General features: G+C 35.8%; 1 protein-coding gene across 1 annotated transcript in view; it reads left to right on the forward strand.

Annotated features, from left to right (window-relative positions):
• LOC113267546 (phospholipid-transporting ATPase ABCA3-like) overlaps nucleotides 1-13,683 on the forward strand; it is a 207,597-nt gene that overhangs the window by 79,678 nt on the left and 114,236 nt on the right. The window contains exon 6 of the mRNA XM_057314991.1: nucleotides 2,639-2,898. Within this exon, the coding sequence (XP_057170974.1) occupies nucleotides 2,639-2,898 (260 nt within the window). The remainder of the gene's footprint in view (nucleotides 1-2,638; nucleotides 2,899-13,683) is intronic.

Raw genomic sequence — 13,683 nt, forward strand, 5'->3', positions numbered from 1 at the left:
TAGTATTCTCTTATAATTGTATTTCTGCAGTGTTGGTTGTGATATGTCCTCTTTCATTCATGTTTTTATCTATTTGGGTTCTTTTATCTTTTTGATAAATCTGGCTATGGGTTTATCAATTTTATTAATTCTTTTGAAGAATTAATTCTTTGAAAAATGAGCTCTTAGTTTCATTAATCTGAAATCTCTTAATTTTGTAATTTTTTTGTTTCTATATTATTTATTTCTGCTCTAATCTTTATTATTTCCCTTCTTCTGCCAGCCTGAGGCTTTATTTGCCGTTCCTTTTCTAGCTTCTTTAGGAGTAAAGTTAGATTGTGTATTTGAGACTTTTCTTGCTTCTTGAATTAGGCTCATATTGCAATATACTTCCCTTTAGGACTGTCTTCGCTGCATCACAAAGGTTTCAGACTGTTGTGTTTTCATTTTTTTTTGCTTCCATGTATTTTTTTAATGTAATAACTGTCATGTTTATTTATTTATTTATTTACATTCAGTTAGCCACCATACAGCACATCATTAGTTTTTGATGTAGTATTCAGTGATTCATTAGTTGTGTATAACACCCAGTGCTCATCATAACACATGCCCTCCTTAATACCCATCACCCAGTTACCCCATCCCTGCTCCCTTCTGTAACCCTAAGTTTGTTTCTAGGAGTCCAGAGTCTCTCATGGTTTGTCTCCTTCTCTGATATCTTCCCATTCAGTTTTCCTTTCCTTCCCCTATTGTCCTCTGCACTATTTCTTATGTTCCACATATGAATGAAACCATATGATAATTGTTTTTCTCTGATTGACTTACTTCACTTAAGTAAGTGGAACCTCCAGTTCCATCCATGTCAATGTAAATGGTAGATATTCATTCTTTCTGATGGCTGAGTGATATTCCATTGTATATATGTATACTTTTCATTTTTTTTAAAGATTATTTACTTATTTATTTGAGATAGAGGAGTGAGCATGAGTGGGGGGAGGGGCAGAGGGCAAGGGTGATGCAAACTCCGTGCTGAGCAGAGAGCCCAACACAAGGCTCAATCCTAAGACACCGAGATCATGATGTGAGCGGAAGGCAGATGCTTAAACAACTGAGCCACCCATGCGCCCCGAGATTTATTTATTTATTTGAGAGAGAGAGAGTGCACATGTGAGCAGGGGGAGGGGCAGAGAGAGAGGGAGAGAGAGAATCCTCAAGTAGACTCCCTGCTTGAGTGCATAACCCCTCACAGGGCTGTATCTCAGGACCCTGAGATCATGACCTGAACCAAAATCAAGAGTCTGATGCCTAATCAACTGAAGCACTCAAGAACCCTCTTTATATATTCTGGATATTAACCCTTTATCAGTTATATGGTTTGTGAATATTTCCTCCCATTCCATTGGTTGCCTTTTCACTCTGTTGATTGTTTCCTTCACTGTGCACTGTGTAGAAGCTTTTAAGTTTGAAGTCTTCTCATTTGTTTGTTTTCTGCTTTTGTCACCTGTGCTTTTGGTGTCATATCTAGGAGATCCATTGCGAAATCTAATGTCATGAAGCTTTTGCCCTATATGTTTTCTTCTCGAGTTTTGTTATGTTTAGGTCTTTAATCTCTTTTGATTTAACTTTTATGTGCAGTTTAAGGTAGGAATCCAACTTCATTCTTTTGCATGTGGATATCCAGTTTATCCAGCACCATTTGTTTTGAAGAGAGTGTCCTTTCCCCTGGTGGCCTTGTTGAAGGTCATTTGACCATATATGTGAGAATTTATTTCTGGACTGTCTGTTCTCTTGGTCTCTATGTCTGTCTTTATGCTGCTACTATACCAATACTCTTTTGATTACTGTAATTTTGCATTATATTTTGAAATCAGGAAGTGTGAGGACTCCAGCTCACAAGAGCAAGTGCTCTCTTTGCTTAAGATTGTTTTGGTTATTCAACGTTCTTTGCAATTTCATATGTATTTTAGGACTGTTTTCTCTGTTTCTGCAAAAAAGGCCATTGGGATTTTTTTTTTAGGTTTTTATTTAAATTCCAGTTAGTTAACATACAGTGTAATATTACTTTTGGGTATACAATTTAGTGATTCAGCACTTCCATACATACACCTGGTGCTCATCACAAGGATTTTGATAGAGGTTGCATTGAATCTGTAGATCATTCTGGGTAGTATGGATATTTTAACAACAGTAAGTCTTCCAATCCAGGAACAAGGAATTTCTTTCCATTTACTTGTGTCATCTTTAATTTCTTTCAGCAATGTTTTGTAGTTTTCAGTGTATAAGTCCTTCACCTCCTCGGTTAAGTTTATTCCTATATATTTTATTCTTTTTGATGCTATTGTAAATAGGATTGTATCACATCTTATTTTGAGCATCACTTCTATTTATATGTCTGGTATGTCTGGTATTGAATTCTCATTTATTTTGGCTGATAAAATTACATAAAGCAACTATCATTTTCATGTAGTATTTTAGTTTTGGGACGATAGTAATACAATTCCATGTTATTTATTATCTGTTTGTGTTCCAAATCACTATAGGTTTTGGGAAATTATTTTGTTCTTTGAGTTAAAAGCTTTGAATTACCCAAATTGCCTTCTGTGTTTGCCTGGCTGTTTCTTGGTATACTGAACTTGACCATCTTTGTTTTCTCATTTAGGGTACATCAGAGAAGGGTTCCTGCTTTTGCAGCATGTCGTAGATCAGGCCATCATGACGTACCATAACGGCAGAGCTGTAGAACAATTGTTTAATGATGTCTTCATTTATCTTAGGAGGTTTCCATCCCCTGCTTATTATAATGATAGTTTTTTGTCGCTTTTTATACATATCTTCCCTTTGATAATTTTACTTATCTTTTCTCTAACTGAACTTACGCTCATCAGGACCATTGTTTCGGAAAAGGAAAAGAGATTAAAGGTAACTTCACTTTCTTTGTGGCATTTTGGGCCTGTGGAACAGATTTTGTGTTCTATACATTTAGCAGTGGTGAATAGTTATATCGCAATAGCAATATACAAATATACAAATTTTCTGATGTTCTACTTTTATCTAAATTCTTGATTTGGCCTGTAGATTTATTGACTGAATGACTATTTAACATGAATATTATGGAGAAAGGTCATATATTAAATGTCCTGAATCCTTTTTGGAATAAAATGGGCAACAAAGAAATAATCATATAAGCTCTTAAGTTAGACTAATTTAAGATATACTTTAATTCCAAGATTTGAGATGAATTTCAATGTTAAGTCAAATTAAGACCATACTGTAAAAAACCGTGGCTCTAGAGTCAGAGAGAAAACCATTGACTCATCCATCTATCCGTTAATTTGTTCATTTATTTATTAATTATCTACTTTTTATCAAGGACTTTGATAGAGCTCTGCTTTAAATCTTGGCTCCACCAATAATTAACTCTGTGATCAGAGCCTGTTTCTTAAGATGTAAATTGAAGATAATACCAAATGTCTAGGGTTATCAGGGGGATTAAGTGACATTTAATCTTAAAAAGTATCTAGGTCAGTCTCTCACCTATAGTAAGCACTCAACAAATGGGAGTTAAAAAGAGAGGACACAGTTTCTACCTACTAGTTGTTAAAGGTTTAGTTGAGGAGATATTAGGAAACTGAGTTACTTTTATAATATTAAATACCTACAGGTGTGGAAAAGTTATTCTTAAAGTACTGAGGGTGTGATGCTTGGTCTGTGCAATGGGGAGACAGCCCCAGAGGATGGGCTTTGAGACTATCAGTATCCTATCAGTGTTCCTATCAGTGCTGCTAGCAGAAGAATGACTCTGGAAAGGAAGTGGGGGGAGCTTGACTTAGATTAAGGGTTGCCAAGATTTTTGCAGAAAGCACAGAACAGTAAATTTTTTAGGCTTGTGGTCCACATGCATCTTTGTCACATATCCTTTTCCTTTCCTCCCCCTTCTCCCCCTCCCCCTCTTCTCCTCTCCTTCTTTCCTCCTCATCGTCATCCTCCTCCCCCTCCCCCTCCTCTTCCTCCTCCTTCTCTTCCTCCTTCTTCTTCAACCATTTAGAAATGCAAAAACTGTTCTTAGCTCACAGGACATACAAAAGTAGTTTATGGGCTGGATTTGGCCTATAGGCTGTAGTGTGCTCCCATAAAGTTTGACTCCGATATCGAGGCTGAAGACGTGGAACCAATTGTGAGGCAATTATAACAGAGCGGGAGAAAAGCAGGGAGGGCCTAAGTCAGGGTGGTTTAGAACAAAGGAAGGAAGAGTTTAAGAAATATTTGGGTGGTAGAAATCAGTGGAAATGAATATGTACATAATTAACTTCATATTCTGGAATTTTGCACACACTTCTTTCAGCAGCTTTCTTTTCCACATATCAGGTTATTCTTAATGTAGTTTGATCTTGTATTGGTGTGAGGAAATATGCTGTGTTTCCTGAAGGGACAGTGATGCTTGGGTTTAATGAAGACAGAAAATTATAGAAAGAAAAATCATTCTTTTCTGGGGCAAGGGACTGTCCCTCCTTCCAGGTTGCCTGGATATGCTAATGAAATTATCATCCCCCAAATCACCCAGGCTTGAAACTTCAATCTTATCAGTATAGTATAGTATGGTATGGTATAGTATAGTATAGATAATATTTAGAATGCTGCCATATCCTGCCTCTATAACTTTTAGGTAAGTTTCTTAACTTCTCTGTGCCTTGACTGTAAAATGGAGGTAAAAATTCTCCTACCACATAGGGTTATGGCAATGATTCAAGAGATACTGGCTGTAGTACATAGGAAATGTTATGTAGACGTCCACAGTAGTTATCTGTTTTCTAAATTCTGTTTCTTTCTCTCCACGTGTAGGAATGTCGTTTTCTAGTACAAGCTCTTTCTGATTTTTTACCATCCAGCTATTGCAGAAATCCTCTCATTGGTTTCCCTAACCACCGTTTCTCCTTAGTCTTACTTCACATTAAACCCTTTTCTTTCCACCTCAAATGGTTCATTTTGTACCATTCTTATTTTTGTTTCTTTGACCAGCACGTCTTTTTCTCTTTTAGAACTGGTGAGTAATCTCTTTGAAATCTATTTTCAACTACAATTTACTAGTTTTCTCTTTGTGTCTCCAGGTCATGTTACACAAACTTCAGTCAGGTAGTTTAAATTTCTATTTACTTTTTCATTTTAAAGTTTCTAATTGAAATATAAAATACATACATATAAAATATACATACCTATGTGTACGTATCACTGAATTACCCAACGTGAACACACCCATTTAACTACTATTCCAGTCAAGAAATAGAATGATGCCTGCAATCCAGAAATTCCTCACATTCCATCCAAATCACTACACCACCCCTCTTCCACAAGCTCTGGGTGTTACACACAACTAGTGAATCGTTGAACACTACATCAAAAACTATATTGGCTAATTGAACATAATTAAAAAAAGATAATCACTAACTTCTAAAACCCTATGTTAGTGTTACCTGGTTTTGAACTTTATTTAGATAGAATTATACAATAGCTTTCCTTTTGTGTTCTTCTGTGTAGCTACAATTTGGCCATTTTCATTGCTGTGTACTATGACATTTGATGAATATTTCACAATGTATCACTCTTCTGTTGATGGATGCTTGGTTGTTCATTTATTGGGCTATTACAGTAAGCTATTGTGAATATTTTAGTGCACACGTGCACATTTTTCTGTTGGGTTTATACCTAGGATTGAGGTTGATGGAGTGTGCAGTATACATGTTTTCAACCCTGTTAAATAAGGCCAAATGTTTTTCCAAAATGTTTGTGCCAGTTTGTTTTCTTAATCAGTAACGTATGAGAGTTAACTCTTCCTCTGTAAGTATGCCAACACTTGGTGGTGTTAGTCTTTTTAAATTTTAACCATTCTGGAAGGCGTATAGTGGTATCTCATTGTGGTTTTATTTTATTTTATTTATTTGTTTGTTTATTATTTTTTAATTTAAATTCAATTAGCCAAGGTATAGTATAGTCATTGTGGGTTTTTAAAAAAATTTTTTTTATTATATTATGTTAGTCACCATACAGTACATCCCTGGTTTTTGATGTAAAGTTCGATGATTCATTAGTTGCATATAACACCCAGTGCACCATGCAATACGTGCCTTCCTTACTACCCATCACCGGTCTATCCCATTCCCCCACCCCCCTCCCCTCCGAAGCCCTCAGTTTGTTTCTCAGAGTCCATAGTCTCTCATGCTTCATTCCCCCTTCTGATTACCCCCCCTTCTTTATCCCTTTCTTCCCCTACCGATCTTCCTAGTTCCTATGTTCCATAGATGAGAGAAATCATATGATAATTGTCTTTCTCTGCTTGACTTATTTCACTTAGCATTATCTCCTCCAGTGCCGTCCATGTTGCAGCAAATGTTGAGAACTCGTTCTTTCTGATAGCTGAGTAATATTCCATTGTATATATGGACCACAACTTCTTACTCCAGTCATCTGTTGAAGGGCATCTTGGTTCCACACAATAGCTAAATCGTGGAAGGAACCGAGTCATTGTAGTTTTGACTTCCCTCGTTAACTAATGTTGTTGAGCACCTTTTCATATGCTTATTGGCCACATGGATATCCTCTTTTGTGAAGTGTCAGTTCAAAAGTCTTTTTCCCATTTTTCTATAGGGTTGTGTGTCTTTTTTCATCAATTTACATGCATTCTTTATATATTTTGAATACTAGTTTTTTGTGTGATGTATGTGTTGCAAGTATTTACTCCCAGTCTGTAGCTTGTCTTAACAGTGTCTTTGGATTTATAGATGTTATTGATTTTGATGTAATGAAGTCTTTACCCTTATGATTAATGCTTTCTGTGCCCAGCCTGTGCTGGCTGAGTTCTCCCTAGGTGTTTAGATAGTCTTCTTTTCTAATCTTTGTATTTAAGCCTCCAAATTTACCTCTAGTCATAACTTTAGTTGCAACCTACAAATTGAAGTATAGTATTTTCTTTACCATATAGTTCACAAGAGTTTTAGTTTTCATTGTGGATTTTTTCTTTGACCCATAAGATAATTAGAAAAGCATTTAAAAATTTTCAAACATATTTGGAGCCAGAATTTGAGTTCAGTTTTTTGAAATTTTGGTGGCACTAGCTCTGTGGGCTAGACTGTAGCCAATGTTAGCAAACGTTCTACATGCATGTGTGCACTAAAAACAATGTGTATTGTGTGTTCAATGGGTGTAGCTTTCTGTGCATATTATAATAATGTTATTCATATTTTATTTTTAGAGAGAGTGAAAGAGAGAGGTGGGGGAGGGGCAGAGGAAGAAGGAGAGTGAGAATCTTAAGCAGGCTCCCTGCCCAGTGTGGAACCTGATGCAGGGCTGGAACTCACAACCCTGAGATCATGACCTGAGCCAAAATCAAGTCGGACACTTAACCAACTGAACCACCCAGGCACCCCTATATTGTTCATATCTTTTTTGAAAAAAAAAAAAAAAGATTTATTTATTTATTTTGAGAGAGAGAGAGATCGTGCATGAACATGAGTGGGAGGGGCAGAGGGAGAGAGAATTCCAAGCAGACTCTGTGCTGAGCATGGAACCCAAAACCAGCTTGATCCTAGGACACTGAGATCACACCTGAGCTGAAACCAAGAGTTGGATGCTCAACTGACTGTGCCACCCAGGTCACCTCGTTGTTGATATCTTTTTAAAAACTTTATTATTATTATTTTTTAAGGGATCTCTACACCCAGTGTAGGAGTTGAACTCACAACCCTGAGATCAAGAGTCACATCATGCTCTACTGACTGAGCTAGCCAGGCTCCCCTGTTGTTCATATCCTTTTTTTTTTTTTTTTAAGATTTTATTTATTTATTTGAGACAGAAACTGAGAGAGAGCACACATGTGCAGGGGGAGGGACAGAAGGAGAGGGACAAGGAGATTCCCCACTGAGCAGGGAGCCTGATGCAGGGCTTGATCCCAGGACCCTGAGATCATGACCTGAGCCGAATGCAGTTGCTTAACTGACTGAGCCACCCAGGTGCCCCTCTTTATATCTTTAACATGGATTTTTATGTCAGTTATATCAGTTATGGAGGGAAGTATGTTAAAGATCTCCGTCTATTATTATTGACTATTGAGTTGTCAGTGTTCATGATTGATTGTTATTAGAGCACTTTTTTAATGAAAGCTCCTTTAAAGTCATTATTAGATAATTCTAATATCTGTGTCATCTTGATTTGGCATCTGAGGATTTTCTTTATGGTTTTAGAGTTTAAATTTTCCTTATCTTAGTTTGCTGAGTAATTTGGGGTTGTATCCTGAATATTTTGAATATTGTGTTATAAGTCCCTTGTTCCTTTTGAAAATTTTCTATTTCAGTATGTAGTTAATCTCTTTATATTTAGAATACACATCCTTGCAAATGACAAGTTCCCATTCTTTTTCATGGCTGAATAATATTTCATTATATATATGCCACATCTTCCTAATCCATCTATTGGTAGACACTTGGGTTGCTTTCATATCTTGGCTATTATAAATAAGGCTGCAATAAACATAGGGATGCATATATCTTTTGTAATTAGTGTTTTCATTTTCTTTGGGTAAATACCCAATAGTGGAATTACTAGATCATATGGTAATTCTGTTTTTAATTTTTTGAGGAACCTCCATACTTTTTTCCACAGTAGCTATACCCATTTGCATTCCCACCGACAGTGTGAGAGGTTCCTTTTTCTTCATATCTTCACTAATACTTATTTCTTGTCCTTCTGATTCTAGCCATTCTGGCAGGTGTAAGGTGTTATCTCATTGTGGTTTTGATTTGCATTTCCTGATGATTAGTGATGTTGAACATTTTTTCATGTGTCTGTTGATTATCCATATGTCTTCTTTGGAAGAATGTCTATCCAGGGCCTCTCTGTTTTTTAAGTGGATTATATGTTTTCTGGGTATTGAGTTGTATTAAGTTCTTAATATATTTTGGGATGCTAACCCTTTATTGGATATATTATTTACAAATATCTTCTCCCATTCAGTAGCTTGTCTTAGTTTTGTTGATTTTTAATGTACAGAAGCTCTTTATTTTGATGTAGTCCCAATAGTTTATTTTTGCCTTTGTTTCTAGACATATCTAGAAAAACGTTGCTATGGCTGATGTCAAAGAGATTACTGCCCATGTTCTCCTCTAGGATTTTAGTGGTTTCCCATCTCATATTTAGGTCTTTAATCCATTTTGAGTCTTTGTGTATGGTATAAGAAAGTGGTCCAGTTTCATTCTTTTACATGTTGCTCTCTGGTTTTTGGAACACCATTTGTTGAAGAGATTTTTTCCACTGCATGTTCTTTCCTTCTTTGTTGGAGATTAATTGACCATACAGTTGTGGGTTCATTTCTGGATTTTCTATTGCATTGATCTGTGTGTCTGCTTTTGTGTTAATACTATACCGTTTTGATCAGTACAGCTTTGTAGTATAACTTGAAATCTGGAACTGTGATACCTCCTTTGTTTATTCAGGGTCTTTTGTGGTTCCATGTAAATTCTAAGATTGTTTGTTCTAGCTCTGTGAAAAATGCTGGTGGTATTTTGATAGGGATTGCAATAAATTTGTAGATTGCTTTGGGTAATATAGACATTTTAACAATATGTGTTCTTCCAATCCATGAGCATGGAATTTCTTTCTGTTTGTGTCATCTTCAGTTTCTTTTGGTATTTTATAGTTTCAGAGTCTGTCAGTTCTTCAGTTAAGTTTATTGCTAGGTATTTTATTATTTTTGGTGCAATTGCAAATGGTACTATTCACTTAATTTCTCTCTTTGGTGCTTCATTATTAGTGTATAAAAATGCAACAGATTTCTGTATATTAATTTTGTATCCTGTGACTTTACTATTGCTGTTTTTTTTTATTGAGTCTCTTATCATTTAGTTGAACTTATTGTCTTATTGGCTGTAACTTATTGTCAATAACTCTTAGTTGGGTTATTTTCATGGTTGCTTTAGGGTTTATAGTATACATGTTTGCCAGTTTTGTCATACCTTTTACTTCTTTACAATGTATTGGTATTATTTTTGCTTTTAAAAGTAAATCTAAAGAGATTTAATAAGAAAAAAGTTTTATATTTTTCTAGTGTATTTCTCACTTTCTGTTCTCTTTATTTCTTGTGTAGATCCAGATCCATCCTATATCATTTTCCTTCTGCCTGAATGTCTTAACATTTTTTTGTAGTGCTGTTCTATTGATTTTATTCTTTCAACTTTTATATATCTGGCAAGGTCTTTATTTTGCTTTCATTTTTGAAAGGTATTTACGTTGTGTTAAGAATTCTGAAGTAAGAAGTTTTTCCTTTAGTATTTAAATATCTGATCCATTTTTATGTTGCTTCCCCTGTTTCCAGTGAAATGGGGCTTTCCCCCACTCTGTACATAATGTGTCATTTTGGGAGGATGCTTTATAGATTTCCTGTTTTACTAGTTTTCAGCAATTTGACTATGATATTCCTTTGTATAGTTTTCTTTGTGTTTCTTGTGCTTGGATTTCATGGAGCTTCTTGTATCTGTGGGTTTGTGATTGGTCAGAATTTTGAAAAATTTTGATGTTTCTATTTCTACATATCTCTTAGGCCATCTGTCTCCCTTCATTCCCTCCGGGACCTATATTAGGCTACCTGAATTTGTCTCATGGCTTATTGATGCTCTTTTCAATTTTTTCAGGCCTGTTGTGTTTCATTTTGGTATTACCGTGTCTTCAAGTTCAATAATATTTTCTGCAACATCTAATCTGATGTTAATTCTCTCTAGTGTATTTTTTGTCTCAGATACTTTTATATTTTCTATGTGTTTACTGAGCATGTAACATTTTCTTATAGCTTACTAAGCAGATGGAATGCAGTTGTAGTAATCTTTAGTATCCTTGTCCACTAATTCTATAATTGCACATTTGTGTGTCAGTTTTGATGATCGAGTTTTCTTTTCACTTGCTGTATTCTACATATGGGTCATATGTCTCTTCCTTTGCATACGTCATGTATTATTTATTTACTACTATATAACAATATTACTACAACTTAGTAGCTTATAATAAGCACATTTATTGGTTCATAGTTTCTGTGTGTTGGATTCAGGCATGGCTTTGCTGGGTTTTCTGCAAGGCTGCAATCAAGATGTCATCCAGAGTTGTGGTCTCATCTGAGTCTCAAATAGGGGAAGAATCTTTTCTAAGCTCTTTTAGTTGTTGGCAGAGTTCAGTTTTTATAGTTGTAGGACTGAGTATTTTAGTTTCTTTCTGACTTGGATGTAGGCTGTCCTCAGCACCTTGACTTATGGGCCTTCTACAATGACCTACAGCATCATCAAATTGAGCAGGAGGGAAGAGTCTCAGAGTGAGAGAAGTGCCGTAATCCTATGTAACATAATTGCAGAAGTGACATTTCATCACCCTTGCTACATTTTATTGATTAAAATAAGTTGTGTGACCCACCCACACTCAATGGGAGGGAACCACACAGGAGTGTGAACAACAAAGGGCAGAGAGGCTAGGGGTCAACTTAGAGATTGTCCATCACATCAATTCTTTATTGAATGCCGGGCATTGTGGATTTTACTTTGTTGTGTCTTGGGTATTTCTGTAGTCTTATATTCTTCAGTTTTATTTTGAAACTGAGTTAAATAATCTGGAATCAGTATTATCCTTTGGGGTCTTGCTTTTAATTTTTGTTAAGTGGGACTAGAGTGGCATTTATTCTAAGGCAGTAGTTCTCAACTGGGGTCTCTTTTCTTCCCAGAGGACATTTAGTAATGCCTTGGGATATTTGTATACCTAGGATGATTGCTACTGGCACCTAGTATGTAGTTTAGTGTTGCTGTTAAATATCCTATAATGCATGAGATAGCCTCCCCTCCCCCCACAATTAAAAATTAGTCCGAAATACAAATAGTGCTGACAGTGAGAAATCCTGATGTATATGACACACGTAGGATAATGCTTTGCACTGAATATGTTTTCAGTAGAGCTGAGGTTGGAAAACCCAGGTCTAGGGCTAAATTTGGCCCACCGTTAACACAAAATCCTTGGACGTATTCTACTTATGACCCATAATTATGTGGTTTTAAATTATGTGGTTTTAAACTCTGGCTGGTGGGAACAGGAACTATTTCTAACTATATGTATTTGTTCTTACAAGTGTTTCTTGTCATGGCCCTGACCCCATTCTTCATATATACAGACTGATGAGTACTAACATGAAGATTATAGGAGTACTTTTCAAAGATCCCTGGAGCTCTCCCTCTGTGATCATCTTTCTGCTGTTATCTGACATTGGAAACTCCAGCCACCTTATCCTCCATGGATTCCCAGCTGTCTTCTGCTCTCAGGAACATTGCTGGGCTCTCACTCCAGTTAGCTAGGCAAGTAGTTAGCAACTAGCTAAGTGATTGATCACGGGGCTAATCTCTTTTGTTTCATTCTTCTCTAAGGGACTACTGGCCTTTATTGACTCATCTTCCATGTCTTGAAAATCAGTTTTTCACTTGTGTTTCTTTCCTTTAAAAATTATTTTTTACTTTTTTAGTTGACATATAATTGACCTATAAAGTGTAGAGTTTTAGGTGTACAACATAATGATTTGATATATGTATACGTCGCAAAATGATTATAATAAGTTCAGTTAACATCCATCCCTATACACAGTTATGAATTTGTGTGTGTGTGTGTGTGTGTGTGTGTGTGTGTGTAAGGAGAACTTTTAAGAACTATTCTCTTAGCAATTTTCAGATATACATATTGTATTGCTAACTCTAGTCATCATGCTGTACATTATGTCCCCAGGATTTAATTATCTTATAACTAGAAATTTGTGCCTTTTAAGCACCTTCCCCTACCCCCAGCCTCTGGCAACTGCCAGTCCTGTGTATCTGTGAGTTGGCTTTTCGTTGTTATTTTTGTTTTTAGATTTTGCATTTAGTGATATCATAAAGCGTTTGTCTGGCTTATTTCACTAAGCATAGCATCCCCAAGGTCCATTCCTGTTGTTGCAAATCAAAAAATTTCTTTCCTTTTTATGGCTGAATAATATTCCACTCTATATATGTCCTTTTTTCACATGTATCTGCCTTGAAATTTCACTAAGTATAATGCCCTGAAGCTCCGTTTGTATTGTTGCAAATGGTAGGATTCCTTCTTTTTTATGGCTGAGTGATATTCATTGTATAGATGTCTTTTTTTGTTTTTTGAAGTTGTTTCTAGTTAGAGAGTAAATCTGGTCCCATTTGTCCCATGTAGGCCAGAAGTGGAATCCTTCCATTTCTCTTAGATTTTGTTTATATTAGAAATTTTGTATGAAAGAACTGTAGAGACCATGTGCTCTTATTTAAGACAGAGTTACCTTGCATCTTGGCTGGGTTGCTGCCTTAGCTTCATTCACCACTCATTTTAAGATACAGGCACACAATTCCAAATGATTTTCTTCTAAAATATTGATGTCTATTACATAAATAATGTATGTTAAAAAATAAAAATTGACAAGGAAAACAGGCCTGAGCCACTTACCAAGAGATCTTTGAACAATTTAGTATATCTATACATATAAGTTTGCCACCTGGGAATTTTGGTGTCCTTTGTAGGTTACTCAGGTTCATTGTAAACTTTCTCTTTTTGATTTTTCATTGAAATTTGCTTTAAAGGACTGAATTTGTCAGTGATCCTTAGTAAATCTCTTTTTTTCATGGTTCTGTAGTCTTTTCATTA

This window comes from Ursus arctos, unplaced genomic scaffold (assembly GCF_023065955.2).
Source record: "Ursus arctos isolate Adak ecotype North America unplaced genomic scaffold, UrsArc2.0 scaffold_2, whole genome shotgun sequence".
Taxonomy (NCBI): domain Eukaryota; kingdom Metazoa; phylum Chordata; class Mammalia; order Carnivora; family Ursidae; genus Ursus; species Ursus arctos.